Genomic DNA, 15,817 nt, shown 5'->3' on the forward strand with positions numbered 1-15,817 from the left:
CATAAAACCAGGGACTTTCAGCATCTCGGCCCTCTTTTCTTCTTCATCCAACATCTGGAAGTATGTAATCCCCCCTTTTCTGTTTAGGAGTTCAAGGCATGTGATCCTGTCCACCATTAAACCATCTTTCCAAACAGCCTCCATGTTTCCAGTGTCTTTTTCCCCATTTGGAACTGAACCGAGAAGCACATTTCTTCCAACAATACAATCAAAGATTTTGTTGTATTCCACAAAACAAAGGCCCTTAAGCCTCACCATTATTAAAATTGTGTTAACCAGTCTCCACTGCCTTTTCTGAAACTGGTTTATCATTCCTTGTAGAGTTTAGAGTTTTATTTCATTTGTATGCCGCCCTTTTCCCTAAGGGGACTCAGGGCGGGTCACAACTCAAAGAAGGGAAGGGGGGATACAGACAGTTTAACAACAACACAAAACAATACATAGTTAAAAAGCGCAACAATCATACCATTCGAGATAGGGGCAGCAAATCTTTAGCCCCAGGCCTGTCGGAACAGCCAGGTTTTAAGGGCTATGCGGAAGGCCTGGAGGGTGGTGAGGGTACGAATCTCCACGGGGAGTTCGTTCCAGAGGGTCGGAGCAGCCACAGAGAAGGCTCTCCTCCGGGTAGTCGCCAGTCGACACTGGCCGGCGGATGGAATTCAGAGGAGGCCTAGTCTGTGGGATCTAATTGGTCTAGTGGAGGTAATTGGCAGCAGGCGGTCTCTCAAGTACCCAGGTCCAATACCATGAAGGGCTTTATAAGTGATGACTAGCGCCTTGAAGCGTATCCGGAGACCAATAGGCAGCCAGTGCAGCTCGCGGAGGATAGGTGTTACGTGGGTGAACCGAGGTGCACCCACAATTGCTCGCGCGGCTGCATTCTGGACAAGCTGAAGTCGCCGAATACTCTTCAAGGGCTGCCCCATGTATTTTATGGCCGTGTACTGAAATGGCCATAACTTTGGAGACCCACATAAGTACCATTTGTTCAGTGCTACTATAACTTGGAACTATTGTTAAATGAAAGGTCGTAACTCAAGGACTACCTGAATATGGTTAATATCCATCTCAGTGTTGGAGGCACATTTCCTCCCCCCCTCCCCCCATTTCCTTTTCGTTGTTTATTATTTTAAGGAATCATTTTAATTTTTTTTCTGGGTGCTACAAATGTAAGATACAGTGGCTGTTGTACCTCTGAAAAAACTCTGAATAGTGAATGTAATATAATTGTTTTCCACTTTACCCTGTACCAATTTTCCCTGAGAAGCAAGCAGCCAGAACACTAATAATGACAGACTCACACTACACAAGAAAAATATGCTGGGGATATATAATAATAAATTATGGAACTTGTATACTGCACAAATGTCAATGACTCTGAGCATTATAACTGATACAGTCTCTAGATATACTGTAGAATCAGGGGTGTCAAACTCAAGGTGCTTAGATCTGGCTGTGGGGCTGGGCGGGAAACAGCAAAGCCTCTGCCAGAGAAAATTGAGTTGGGGTGGGGAGCGCACCCTTACACCCAAGATCCATTTTTGCTGGCAGAGGGCTGCAAGAGACTGTCCAGGCCAATAACGGGAATGGAAGAGCCATGCGTGCCCCCCTCCAAAGCTCAGTTTTCACTGGCAGAGGGCTATCAAACTAAAAACAAAACAAAAGGAGAAATGTTTCTCCTTTTGTATTTGAGCATGCAAGAAGGGAGAGGAAAGGAGGAAGGGAAAGAGGAAAGAAAGAAAAAGGGGAAGATGGGAAGAGAGCAAGGAAGGAAAAATAAGGAAAGGGGAAGGAAGAAAAATGAATGAAGAGGGAAGGAAAAAGAAGAGAAGGAAGGAGAGTATAATAAGAGTGAGGGAGAGTCTCAGGGAAGTCCTGCACAGGTGCCCACAGCACAAGTTCCATGACGTGCCCACTATGGTCATGCCCAGTGCCCCATCCCCAGTTCTCTGGGGTCAAACACAACCTGATGTGGCCCTCAATGAAATCGAGTTTGACACCCTGCTATAGATAGTTTTATCTATCCCTTCTTTTTTTCTTAATTCTATTATTCCATTTCCTTTATTTTATTCACTATTGGGTTTTTAAATAACATAGCCACTGTTTCATTTTATTGGTAATGGTAGTGGTAGTGTATTAATTTATATTTCACTAATAATAAAAAATCTAAATCTAAACCTGGAAATCTAGAACACAGCTTGAATATTTCATGACTTCTTCCCAAACACATTTCCTATTTTTAAAGATGCCTTTCTCACAAAGATTTATATTGATTTCCTTGGCTTAAAAAAAGTGTGGGGCGGGGAGGGAGGACATGAAATGAAACTATGAATCAAGAGGAAGCCAGTCTCTGTACATCAGACTACACCAGATTTCTACATCCTAGGAATCCAGTGAAAGCTGTATTACTGTCATAAAACTATCTGAATATCTGCACAACTGCAATTTCTTGGGTACAGTAGTTACTATTAACAAATTGGGATGTTTACTTACAACTGTAAGCAGTAGATATTTGGGTGTACGGTATATTTTGCTGTAATCAATGAAGATTCCGAGTGGCTTACAAAACCCTCTTCAGTATAATTAAAAAGATATAAAGAGTAATTTTTTTAAAAAAACCACAATTGCAATAAACTTCCTAAAATACTCAAATGTCAAACATGATGGGCGGGTGGTTGCCTCGCTCATGATTTCAGTATTAAACGTTGTTCTGAACCTTGGCTTACAAATCAAATATATTGAGCAAAGTTTCCCTCATCACTAGCCTCCAAGAGACTTGAACGATGCCTCCAAGATGATCCCAGCTGTGGATTCTGGGAAAGGTTAAGACTAAAACATCTGATGGAGGCAATATCTGGAGTTATTGTTAACGAACTATAGAATAGAATGGAATGGAATAGAATAGAATAAAAGAGTTGAAAGGGACCTTGGAGGTCTTCTAGTCCAACCCTCTGCTTAAGCAGGAAACCCTACATCACTTCAGACAAATGGTTATCCAACATCTTCTTTAAAATGTCAAGTGTTGGAACATTCACAACACTGGAGGCAAGTTGTTCCACTGATTAATTGTTCTGTTAGGAAATTTCTCCTCAGTTCTAAGTTGCTCCTCTCCTTGATTAGTTTCCACCCATTGCTTCTTGTCGTGCCCTCAGGTGCTTTGGAGAATAGTTTGATTCCCTCTTCTTTGTGGCAGCCCGATAATTGAATGGAATGGAATAGAATGGAATAGAATATTGGCCAAGTGTGGTTGGACACACAAGGAATTTGTCTTTGGTGCATATGCTCTCAGTGTACATAAAGAAAAATAAAATAGAATACATTCATCAAGAATCATAAGGTACAACACTTAATGATAGTCATAGGGTACAAATAAGCAATAGCAATTAGACTTATATACCGCTTCATAGGGCTTTCAGCCCTCTCTAAGCGGTTTACAGAGTCAGCATATCGCCCCCACAGTCTGGGTCCTCATTTCACCCACCTCGGAAGGATGGAAGGCTGAGTCAACCTTGAGCCGGTGAGATTAGAACCACTGAACTGCAGATAACAGTCAGCTAAAGTGGCCTGCAGTACTGCACCCTAACCACTGCGCCACCTCGGCTCATTTATCAATAATATTGATAAACAATATCAATATAATTCAAAGCTAGCTAGGACATTGACCGCCTTAGTTTCATCTCACGGAGCAGGCGGTAAGGTCCTCCGTGGCAGGACAAAGTAGAAAAAACCACTCCCCCTTCAGAGCAAAGGGAAACAGCCGTCTGGAAACTAAGCTCCCACGGAGAATAGAAACCGAAACTTGCAGCCGGAAGATCGCCCAGCTGATTGAATTTCAAGCCGAGCGACAGGATCAGGATTCAGGAGGGAAACCAACAGCCCGCTGTGTTTCCCCGCTGTGTTTCCCCAGCGGGCGAAGTTGTAAGTTTGGGAGCCGAGCTCTGGATTGCTTTCCACGTGCGCGGAGACGGAATCGCCTCCCTTTCCCAAGCGGTTCCCCGCCGGCGGCTCCAGCAGCAGCAGGATGGAAGCGGCCGCCAGCCCATCCCGGGACGAGTGTGTCCTCTACTTGATCTCTTGCTTTAGGAACAGGATCAAGGCCAGCGTCCAAGTGAATCGAGTGCTGGATATGATGCCGTCCCTCAGCCTCGACCAAAAACTTCAGCTCCGCGCCGTGGCTAAAGAAAAGGGGAACGTGGAAGCCGCGGAGAAGCTGCTCTCTGTGGTGGAGAAAGAGGCCGCCGACTCGCCGGGCTTATGCCAGCAGTTTTGCGAGGCGCTGGTGCGGGGAGGCTACGGCGCCGCCAATTACCTGGACCCCAGCCTGAGCGAATTGCCCTCGCCCTCTTTGGAAGAGACCGGCGACCTGGGCAAGGCTCTGGTGAACCTCTTCTTCGATCGCCTCACCGACACGCTGCAGGCTACTCAGGTGGCTGTCCAGTGTTTGGGAAGGGGGCTCTTGGATCTGGAAGACATGGAGCGGGTAAGCTGGAACAAAGCAGTCGGGACGCCAAGCCGGGTCCTCTCCCGAAACTAGGTGGGGGCAGCAAAATGGGAAGAGAGAGATCAGGAAAGAAGAGGGCTCTCAAGGTATTTGGGATGAATCCCCGAATTCTTTACACTAGACCTGGATTTCTGAACCTCAACAACTTTAAAATGTGTGTGCTTGAACCAGTGGTGAAATGCATTTTTTACTACGGGTTCTGTGGGCGTGGCTTGGTGAGTGTGGCAGGGGAAGGATACTGCAAAATCCCCATCCCCTCCCCATCTGGGGCCAGCCAGAGGTGATATTTGCCGCTGAATTTCACCCCTGGCTTGAACTCTCTGAATTCCCCACCCACCATACCTTCACTCACCTTAAAATTGTGGAGATTGAGGGGGAAAAAACTGTAGTAGGCCCTATGGAAGGTCAAACCCATCCTACATGTAAAATCTGATTTGCGGATTATTACCTTACAAATCAATTTTGGAGCAAACATATATTTTTTTGGCCAAATGAATCTTGTCCACAATACCTATTTTAGAGATCTCTTTTTCCGTCTCACCTAATTTTTTAACCACCCAGCTCCCTCATAAGGGGCTCTGGGCGAAGTACTTGTTTACATTTCCTATTTCTTAACTGAGATGGTTAACACTGAGGCTGACCAAAAATCAATTATTCACAGAGGGGATTTTGAAGTGAACAGTCATAAACACGAAGGCTCCAGTGACCATAGAATTCTGCTCCTAATCACCATGATGCCAAAACAGTGGGTGCTTCATGACGTTTTCATGCTTGAATCACAATGTTGCACATAAGGTGTGAAGTCTATCATAATGCACAATTTGTCACTTGCCTTCTCCTGTTGCGGTGCCCTGGGGGTCATGTGATCACCTTTTGTGACCAGACAAGCAAAGAAGTCAAGAAGCCAGATTCGCTTTACAACCATGTTACTTACTTAACAACTGCAGTGATTCACTTCATTACGCAAGAAATGTTGTGAATGGGGCAAAACTCACATAACTTAGCAACAGAAATTATGGGCTCATTGGGCAAATTGAGGATTATACCTGGCTATTTTGCATAGTAAAGTGAATCACTGCAATTATTAAGTTAATAACATGGTTGTAAGGCAAATCTGGCTTCTTGACTTTGCTTGTCAGGTTACCAACTTATCCTAATTTAAAAAGTGTAAGGGCAAGAATGTTTTTTTTCCTACCAACTCAAAGCCAGGGGGACAGCATATTATGGAGACTGTACTGTAGTTCCCTAAGGGGCTGTTGATGTCTTCATAAAATGTGTACTCTGGAGCTTTATTGCTGCACTACTGTATCTGAGTACGGTTCTCGTGGTGAAATGTCTGGATTCGCAGGAAAGGGCGTGGGTGTCTGCATTCCAGAGAAATAAGAGATAGCAAAGTATAGATAGTTTGAAGAGAGGAAGAGAGTCTAGACCACTGGGTGCTTAAATCTGACCCATGGAGCCAGCCTTCAAAGTATTGGCCCGCAGTGCCTCTGCTGGCCAGAATGGGTCGCAGGGTAGGTGTTTTTGGCCTCCTGGCCTCAATTAGCACTCTGCTGACCAAAAACGGGCCTCGTAGTGCCTCTGAGAGGCCTCCATGCAGCCCATTTTTGTCCAGCAGAGTACTGCTGGAAGCTGAAAAAGGGCCTCGTGGGGCCTCCGTGCTACAGGTTCTGACCAGTTCTGGAGAACCGGTAGCAGGAATTTTGAGTAGTTCGGAGAACCAGTAAATACCACCTCTGACTGGCCCTGCTCCCATCTATTCTCTGCCTCCCGAATCCCAGCTGATCAGGAGAATATGGGGATTTTGCAGTAACCTTCCCCTGGAGTGGGGAGGGAATGGAGATTTTACAGTATCCTTCCCCTGCCATGCCCACCAAGCTATGCTCCCCAAACCACGCCCACCAAGTCATGCCATGCCAACCAAGCCCACAGAACTGGTAGCAAAAAAATAATAATCCCACTTTAATCCACGCGGCCCGTTTTTGGCCAGCAGACGAGACATACGTCCCATCTTCCCCCACCCCAGTCCTCCCCCCTGCAGGCCCACGGAGGAGAACTACAATGCTGATCCGGCCCTCGAAGAAATCCACTTTGACACCCCTGGTCTAGACTGCTCCTCCTCAGAAGTACTCAGAGTATATCTTAATGATGCAAGTAGTTTGCTTTAGTTGGGCAAGATTTCTGTCTATAGGTGTGTAATCATAAAGAAAACTGCTTAGGAGAAACTCACCATGTGTTTCTTGGGTTTTGGAGCTAGAGAATCCTAGCTCAGCAGTTCCTTGCAGCAACAATGAGAGAAGTCAAAAAGAATGAAGTATTTCAAAATCAGGCCGCTGCTATGGTAAGGAGTCTGCCTTGAACATTCTCTGACTTTGCTTGCTCTGGTAGGTCACCTCGCAGAGCTTGAGTTGACAAAGGCTGCTCAGAAGAGAGCTGGAAATTGTTTTAAGTATAACTCTTTGAAAACTTAAAGAGTAGCATATAAAGAGTAGCCGTTGTTTAGCAATGGCCTGGCTCAGTGGTTAAATTCATTTTTTTTTACTACCGGTTCTGTGGGCGTGGCTTGGTGGGCGTGGCAGAAGGATACTGCAAATTCTCCATTCCCTCTGGGGCCAGCCAGAGGTGGTTTTTGCCAGTTCTCCAAACTACTCAAAATTTCTGCTACTGGCTCTCCAGAACCTGTTGAATTTCACTCCTGGCCTGGCTTAGCAACTATTCACAGCTAACAATGACCATGAAAGAGCAACTTTGTGACAAATCCTGGCATTTACAACCTTTAAAGGTCTAGAAAGCAAAGGACAGGTGAAGCAAGATCGCAGTTTCACTTAGTGACCACTTTATTTAACGGCTGAATTGCTGGTCCCAATTGTGAAGGCTGAACAAGGAATGCTTAGACTAACTTTATTGTCACTTGAAATGTACACTAATTGACATACATTAAAATGAAATTTCATTGCAACACTCAAAGGGTCTCCATCTCTAATATACACTATATAAGCATGATGAAATAAATAAACAAATAATATAAAATTATGCATATACCCACATATACTAGATGACATGGAGAAACAACACAGTCTAGTTTGGACGTATACATGTAGATGCAACAGAAACAAAGCTTGCGAGTTTATCAGATAGATGGCATAGGGCACGGTTGTCAAACTCAAGGCCCATGAGCTGGAGCTGGCATGTGGGGTACTTAGATCTGGCCCGTAGGGCCACCCTGGAAACAGTGAAGAACTGCCCCACAGTGCCTCTGCCAGCGAAAATGAAGGTTGGGAAGCTGTGTGGTCCACCCAGGCTCCCGAGCTCTGTTTTCGCTGGCAGAGGGTTGCAGGAGGCCATCATGGCCGAAAACAACCTAAGCGGCCGGTGTTTTAGTTCGTAGAGGGTTGCAGGAGGCCGCCGCAGCCAAAAACAGAGCCTCAATGAGTGATGTTGAGGTGGCGATGTCCACCCTGGCCATGCCCACAGAGGTCAAATACAACCCTGATGTGGCCTTCAATGAAATTGAGTTTGACACCCCTGTCATAGGGAACAAAGCTGTTACAGAATTGGGTAGTCCTGCTATAAATCCTTTGAAACTTCCTCCCAGAGGGGAAACAACAGAAACAGACCATGAAGAGGATGTGTGGGGTCTCTAACAAAGTTTTCAGCTCTAAACACAGAGCGCTTATAAGCAGTATCCTGAATGACAGGAAGTGAGCTTCCTATAATCATCTTGGCTGTCGTTACCACTTTCTGAGGCACTGCAGCCACCAAATTGAACAGTGAGGCAATTTCTTAAAACACTCTCAATTGTGCCTCTGTAAAAAGTGGCCAGGACAGAAGGAGAAAGATGTGCTCTCCTCATCCAAGCAGGAAATGCAGATGCTGGTTTGCACAATTCACTAAAGATAATGTCACATTCCGGTGTTCACGTTGCATACAAACAGAGATTCAGTTTGTTTGGTGAAAAACTTTTATCTCTATCTAAGACAGTGTTTCTCAACCTTGGCGATTTTCAGTCCTTTGGATTTCAACTCCCAGAATCCCCCAGCCAGCTATGCTGGCTGGAGGAATTCTGGGAGTTGAAGTCCACAGGACTGAAAGTTGCCAAGGTTGAGAAACACTGATCTAAGAAGCTACATGATAACCAGCACTAAATGACAATGATACAAAGTTAATCAAATCCAAGTCAGTTCTAACCAAGTTAACACCATCACCCAGGAAACAGTAGGCTTCCTCCCATATTTGGGCATACCAGGGGTTGTGACACTAAATACATACATACATACATACATACATACATACATACATACATACATACCATTACCCCACCCAACTCCACCCAGATGACACCCACCTACCATCACCAATCACCATGACCCACACCCTCAGCCACACCCCCACTCAGTGTCATCATAGCCTCTTTCCTGGTTAGACGCATCCAAGCAAAAGAGTTACATCAGAGTAGGCAGTTGCACCCAAGTAGAAGAGCCACATGCAGCTACAGGCTCAATCGACATCAGAGAGGCAACATCAACGTGGCAGTGTTAGTGGCATGTAAGTATGACCGAGCGGGCATGGTGATGGACAGGGTCCCCCTGGATGGGAGCCTGAGGGCTGATAGATAGTGTATGAAGAGACCTAGTCAAATTGTTAGTTATCTGCATCCCCAGATACTTAATACCGCTCATTTAGTGGCCATTGAAAGTGAAACGGTGCTGGACAAAGTAACAACTTAACAACTATTGTAGCATCCCAGGGTCACGTAATTTGCATTTATAACCTCCCCAGCCAGATTCTAACAAGAAACGTTAATGGGGAAGCAGGATTTGGTAACGATCCCACGATTCACTTAAGAAACACAGGATTCACTTGACGATGTGGCCAAACAGTCGTAAAATCAGGGACGACTCCCTATCTTAGTGACAGACGTTCCACTCCCAGATGTAGCCATAAATCGCAGACTACCCGTATTTGACAATAAGAAAAAACACTGATATGCATTGTGAAGCGTCTTGCCAAACATGTTTCTTTGTTTTTCCTACAACAGGTAGTCGTCGAAAAGGATAAAGAGGGGAATAAATCGGCAGTGAGAGAAATGCTCCATAGGATAATACAGAAGAAAGATTGGTTCTCGCCCTTTCTAGAAGCCCTGAGGGGAGCTGACCATGCAGACATGGCTGCTTACATAAGTGGGCACCCAAATGGTAATAATATAATTTCATGAGCTTTGGCGCATGTTCACGTTTTGGTAAATGTTTGTGTGGTGATGGTGTTGCTTTCACTGCTTGTCGCTTAAGGGAGGTTTGCTCCACAGGGCTGCTGTTTAAAACAAAGAGTTTAGGATCATGTTGAGAAGACAGAGGTGCAGTTGGGCCCGTGAGTTTACAGACCCCTTGTAAAATTTGTAAGATGCGGACGAGCATTTTGTAAGTAAACAAGCAATCAACCAAACTCTTTTTTCATTTCTACTGTGATTCAGAGTTAGCTACTAAGTCATCACAGAATAGCATGCTCATTAAACAAACTATAGCAAGAAAAGAAGTCATTTTGCAAAGATTACCTAAACTTACGAGCATAACTATATGTTACAAATATAATCGGCTTAAATTTTCAACAGGAAAGGAAATGAGCAGTCTTGAATCAATGAACTGAATCGATTCTGGCCTATGCTTATAGATAGTCCTCAACTTACAACCATTTCTTTAGTGACCATTGGAAGTGACGATAGCCTTGAAAACAGTGACCTATGATAGGTGCTTGCAATTAGACTGTCATCGTGTCCCCGGGATCATACGATGGACATTTGGATACTTGGCAACCAGCATGTATTTTATGACGGTTTGCAGCATCCTGGTGTTACATGATCATATGATCTTCCCAGCCAGCTTCCAATAGGTACAATCAGTGGGGAAAGCTGGATTGTCTTAATGACCACAGGATTCGTTTTAACAACCATATGATTGCTGCAGAAGTAGTAATAAAGTTGGGCATGGCTTACTTAATGACAGCCTTGCTTAGCAACAGGAATTCCAATCCCAATTATTATGGTAAGCCGAAGGCTACCTGTACTTCTATATATAGTACAGACTGATGATAATTGTGTTGGGAGAGTATTATTTATCGTATTTTTCGGAGTATAAGACATACTTCCCGCTCCCAAAAGTGAGTGAAAATTTTGGTGTGTCTTATAAACCGAATACGGGCCTGTTTTTGGGATTCCGAACCCTCCGCGTGTCACGTTTTCACCCTTCCTGGCCCCCAGAAGCATTCTGCAAGCCCAAAACAGGCATGTTTTTTGACAAAAACGGGACATGTGAATCACTGAAGAGTGCTTCTGGGGGGCAGGGAGGGCGAAAATGCGATGCGTGAAGCCCCCCCCCCTATTTTTATTGTTTTCCTCCTGTAAATCTAGGTGTGGTCATATAGTCTGAAAAATACAGAACATTCTTTGTTTCTACATTTACTGGGGAATAAGATACATTACAAACAATGAAAGTTGTTTTTGAATAGACAATTGTAGATCTATTCCTTACTGGCTACAAACTTATTTCAGTAGGACTTCGTTCCTCTGAGTTGTCATGGTCTGTGGCCTCATTTCTGTTTTTCTCCTCATCTTTAAAGCTATGCTTTAAAGCACAGGTGTCAAACTCAATTGCGTCGCGTGACATATTGTGCCGTATTGTGACATGTTTTGCCTTTGTGAAGCTAGTGTGGGAATGGTCTGGACGCCATCTGGCCCACAGGCCAACGGTTTGACAGGCCTGCTTTAGAGCTTCAAGCCTTCTGAAAATTTTCTGCTTTCAAAAGTTGATGCGTGCTACTGTGCTTTGTAACCCTTAAGTTAAGGTTCCTTCCTATCTGTTATTTGGGTGCATATATGAATAAGGACAGCCAGGGACACCTGGGAAGCTCTGATCATAAAACTCCCAAGATTTCTTTCAGTTTAGCCCCGAGTACATCCCGAATTGTATATTAGAAAGTCCATCAATTTCATATAGGTCATTAATTGAACGGTTATTTAAACGAATAAGCTTCCGTTATGGGTTGCAACTATTTTTTATTTTGGTTGAACAGAACTAGGCATAAATGGAGCCGCTGATTCATCAGATGAAATGTATGAGGCACCAAGTTCTGAAGTGGTGGAGAATCTGCAGCCAAAAACTGAATTACAAGAAGCTGTGGAGGATGAGAAGAATGTATCAGAAAAATCACTTGAAGACCTCCCTGCCATTTCAGGTGATTTCTCAGCTACCAGTATTTTCCCATATAATTTGTATTACTGATCAGTAATATTGTAAGCGGTGGGTGCCATTACATATATGATACACTAGATGGCATTCAGGGCTCTGCAAAAAAATTTAATTAAAGAAGGCCAAAAAAAAACAAAAAAAACCAATTTTCTTCCAATTTAACATTTTGGGAGGATGGGATGCGCAGCATTATGTCAAATCACTTCGTGGTGTTTCCTGTCTGAAAAGTTTGCTCTCCTCTAATATAATCAGTTTAACTAAATCAGTGCCAAATCTTCCTCAAATTAAAGACATTGGGCCCTAAACTTTTCAAGAAGAAATGATGTTCATCATGAAAGCACTAACGGTAGCTTTGCATTCTTCCTCTACTCACCAAGTGTAGAACCAAAGGGTCCTTTCACACCGAAGCAGCTATAACTGTCTTTTGATACACCTGCTTTCCAAAATCTCATGAGAAGGCTGCACACAATTTAGACAAAGCCATGTGCAGTTTGGACAAGGGGCGGGCACAGCTTTGGGAATAAGATTGACATAGCCAGCAGCTACTTCATGAAGGGCCAGGCTGGGCACACCTAGTCAGCAATGGCAAGAAAGAAGACAGTGAAAATCAACTGTGGGTAGAAAGGCTAGTACAGGGGTCTACAACCTTAACCACTCAAAGAACCATTTGGACCTGTTTCCCACAGAAAAGAAAACAGGGAGCCACAAAACCTGAGGGGGCATGGCCAACTCAACATCACACCCACCCAGTCACATGATACCCACCCAGCCACACCTACCCAGGTTTAGTGACTGGGTCGGGCCAGAGTCTCGGGGCGGAGAGCAGGTTCGCAGGGAGCTGCAGGAGAGGGGTCAAAGAGCCACATGCAGCTCTGGAGCCGCGGGTTGCTGACACCTGGGCTAGCAGATACAGCAAGTGAAGGACAGCCATAGATTGGGGAGTGGGGAGATAGGCACATGGGGGAAGTTGAAACACCCTGGAGTTATAAGTGGGAGAGGCTGCTAAGTATCTAAATTTTGATCACATGACTGGTGAAGCATTGCAAGAGCTATAACTTCGGGGGACCCATCATAAGGCCCTTTATGTAGCGGTGCTACACTTCAGTCACTAAATGAATGGTTGTAAGTCAAGGACTACCTGTATCTATTTTGCTTCATTTTTATTCCTTATTTATATTCCTCTTTCATGCCAGTCAATAAATGAGTTCATATGTATTGATTTTCACTAGTCATCATGCTCAACAGGTGCTTTTATACAAAACTTTTCAGCAAGATAAAAAGTATTAGTTGCCAATATTAGTTATACCCTGCTGATGATAAGGACAAAATGCTGGTTAGTTTTGTCATGTTTTTAATCTAACCAATAACCTGTTTTACTCCAAGAGGGCTCATCATACTGGTAGTTCTCGACTTACAATCACAATTGCGCCCAAAGTTTCTGTAGTTAAGTGACACATTGGTTGAGTGAGTTTTGCCCCATTTTACGACCTTGTCTGCCACAGTTGTTAAGTGAATCACTGCAACTGCTTAGTTAATAACCCAGTTGTTAAGTAAATCTGACTTTCCCATTGATTTTGCTTGTCAGAAGGTGGTCACATGACCAGGGACACCGCCATAAACATGCACCAATAGCCAAGCATCTGAATTTTGATCACATGATCATGGGGATGCTGAAAAATGATCATGTCACTTTTTTCAGTGCCATTGTAACTTTGAACGGTCACTAACCGAACTGTTATAAGTCGAGGACTACCTGTATTCTGTGAATGCTAGGACCTCTGATATAAAGATAACTAGAAAGTACATTCATTATACCCTGTTTCCCTGAAAATAAGAAGTCCTTGGATAATAATCGGGCTTTTGAGTGCATGGGCTAAAATAAATCCTCCCCTGAAAATAAGCCTTCCCCAAAAATATTGCAACACAGCAGCAGCTATGAGGTGACCATGCTCACCACTTGCACCTCAAAAATAATGCCTCCCCGAAAATAAGGCCAAGTGCTTATTTCGGGGGTCAAAAGAAAATAAGACCCTGTCTTATTTTTAGGGAAACATGGTAGAAGCACACTCAGAATTCTGGGGATGTTTTTTCAGCTCTCTAACCTAAGCAACAACCCTGGAATTCTCTAATCCAAATGGTCTCTCATCCAATTAATAACCAAGTCCAACCATGCTTAACTTGCCCCATTCAACCAAGGTTAACTAGGTGCTTCCAACTACTTGGGCTACAATAACTGACATGCATGCAATTTGCATTTTATTTGAGAACCAAAAAATAGGGTTGTAGTCTCTCTACCTCCACACTCTGGCTATTTATAAAGAGTGTTATGTTAGGATCCAGTTCTGATTGTGCTATGCTACGTGTACTATGAGGGACGCAATGGCTCAGTGGCTAAGATGCTGAGCTTGTCGATCAGAAAGGTTGGCAATTCAGCGGTTCGAATCCCTAGTGCTGCCTAATGGAGTGAGCTCCCCTTACTTGTCCCAACTTCTGCCAACCTAGCAGTTCGAAAGCATGTAAAAATGCAAGTTGAAAAATAGGGACCACCTTTGGTGGGAAGGTAACAGCATTCCATGCGCCTTCGGCATTTAGTTATGCTGGCCACATGACCACGGAGATGTCTTTGGACAGCGCTGGCTCTTCAGCTTTGAAACGGAGATGAGAACTGCCCCCTAGAGTCGGAAATGACTAGCACATATGTGCAAGGGGAACCTTTACCTTTACTTGTACTATGAAAATATAGATGCATAGCTAGAACAAGCACATCCTTGGCTATATGTAGGAACTTTTAATTTTCTCCCTTTTCCCCAAAACCTTGTTTCCCCTTAATTTTCCTCTTCGGTTCTTCAACAGTTAACAAAGAAAGTGTATTTCCTAATCATTGTACAATTTTCACCCTGCTAGAATTAATTGGTGTGAACTTTCTCTGCCCATAGCACCTCCTAGCACCTCCATTTGCTGAAAGAGAAGACATAACTTTGTTTTCCTCCCCACCCCCCATTGGAAACATAGTCATGACTCATTCCTGTTGCTGTTGTGATACAATGACATCTGTCTGTCCAAGAAATGTATATAAATGGATTTAGAGCTTGTTTAAATGAGGCAGAGGAGACACTCTGTTCTTAATTTAAATACGTTGTTCTCATCTCCAACTGCGCAGTCAGCCCTTATTTCTAAAATAAGTAAGGGATTATATAAGTACTTAATTTTATAAGTAAGACATTAAATGATTCTTTCCCGCCCAGTATTTTGCTGGTATTGACATTGTTTTAAATGAATCCTTTTTTTAATGTTTATTTTCCCTCTCATGTCTTCTGCTATGTTGGAAGGGGTGAATGCATTTCATCCTTATTAGGCCATTTGCTGAAATTGAACTTTGCAAATCATGTTTTTTAGCCCAGTTTTACACTTTTGCCTAAAAGTAGGATCCTCTCCATTCGAATAGTATTCATCTTGATTCAAATACCTAGGGAATCAGTAGGTGGCACTCTATCCATCCCTGTTAGGAAGATCTGCTTCTTCTGCTGCATAATCTAGTTTTTAGCCGCAAGAAATCCCATTGCATCTTGTGTTAAATGTGGGTTGGATAAAGCAAATGTAATGTTATGGTCTCAAGCAAAAGGTTTCTTTACGCTGCCTAATTATGCACTACCTAATATAAATCAGAAAACACCTAGTTTGGTGGAGTGATTAAGGCACCCGGTTAAAAATCAGGAAACTGTGAGTGATAGTCCTCACAAAGTGATAGTCCTTAGTCACAAAACCAGGTGGGAGACCTTGGACCAGATTTGCTCTTTTAGCTCTAGAAAAGAGAAAGTAAAGTAAGGGCAAAACGGTTCTGAAATATATAGGGAGGGAGGGAGGGAGGGAGGGAGGGAGACAGACAGACAGACAGACAGACATAGTTGGATATAGGTGGCCAGTGGTTAGAACAGTGTTTCTCAACCTTGGCAACTTGAAGATGTCTGGACTTCAACTCCCGGAATTCTGGGAGTTGAAGTCCAGACATCTTCAAGTTGCCAAGGTTGAGAAACACTGGGTTAGAATGTAGTGTTGCAGCAGTCTTCCATCCTTC

General features: G+C 43.8%; 1 protein-coding gene across 1 annotated transcript in view; it reads left to right on the plus strand.

Annotated features, from left to right (window-relative positions):
- The first annotated feature begins 3,771 nt into the window (after positions 1 to 3,771).
- Positions 3,772 to 15,817, plus strand: part of IFIH1 (interferon induced with helicase C domain 1) — a 37,791-nt gene continuing 25,745 nt past the window's right edge. The window contains exons 1-3 of the mRNA XM_014054100.2: positions 3,772 to 4,480; positions 9,540 to 9,696; positions 11,567 to 11,728. Coding sequence (XP_013909575.2) covers positions 4,022 to 4,480; positions 9,540 to 9,696; positions 11,567 to 11,728 — 778 coding nt within the window. The 5' untranslated portion in view covers positions 3,772 to 4,021. The remainder of the gene's footprint in view (positions 4,481 to 9,539; positions 9,697 to 11,566; positions 11,729 to 15,817) is intronic.

This window comes from Thamnophis sirtalis, unplaced genomic scaffold, assembly GCF_051295495.1.
Source record: "Thamnophis sirtalis isolate CommonGarterSnake01/CBP01778 unplaced genomic scaffold, rThaSir2_p1.2 scaffold_1, whole genome shotgun sequence".
NCBI classification, from domain to species: domain Eukaryota; kingdom Metazoa; phylum Chordata; class Lepidosauria; order Squamata; family Natricidae; genus Thamnophis; species Thamnophis sirtalis.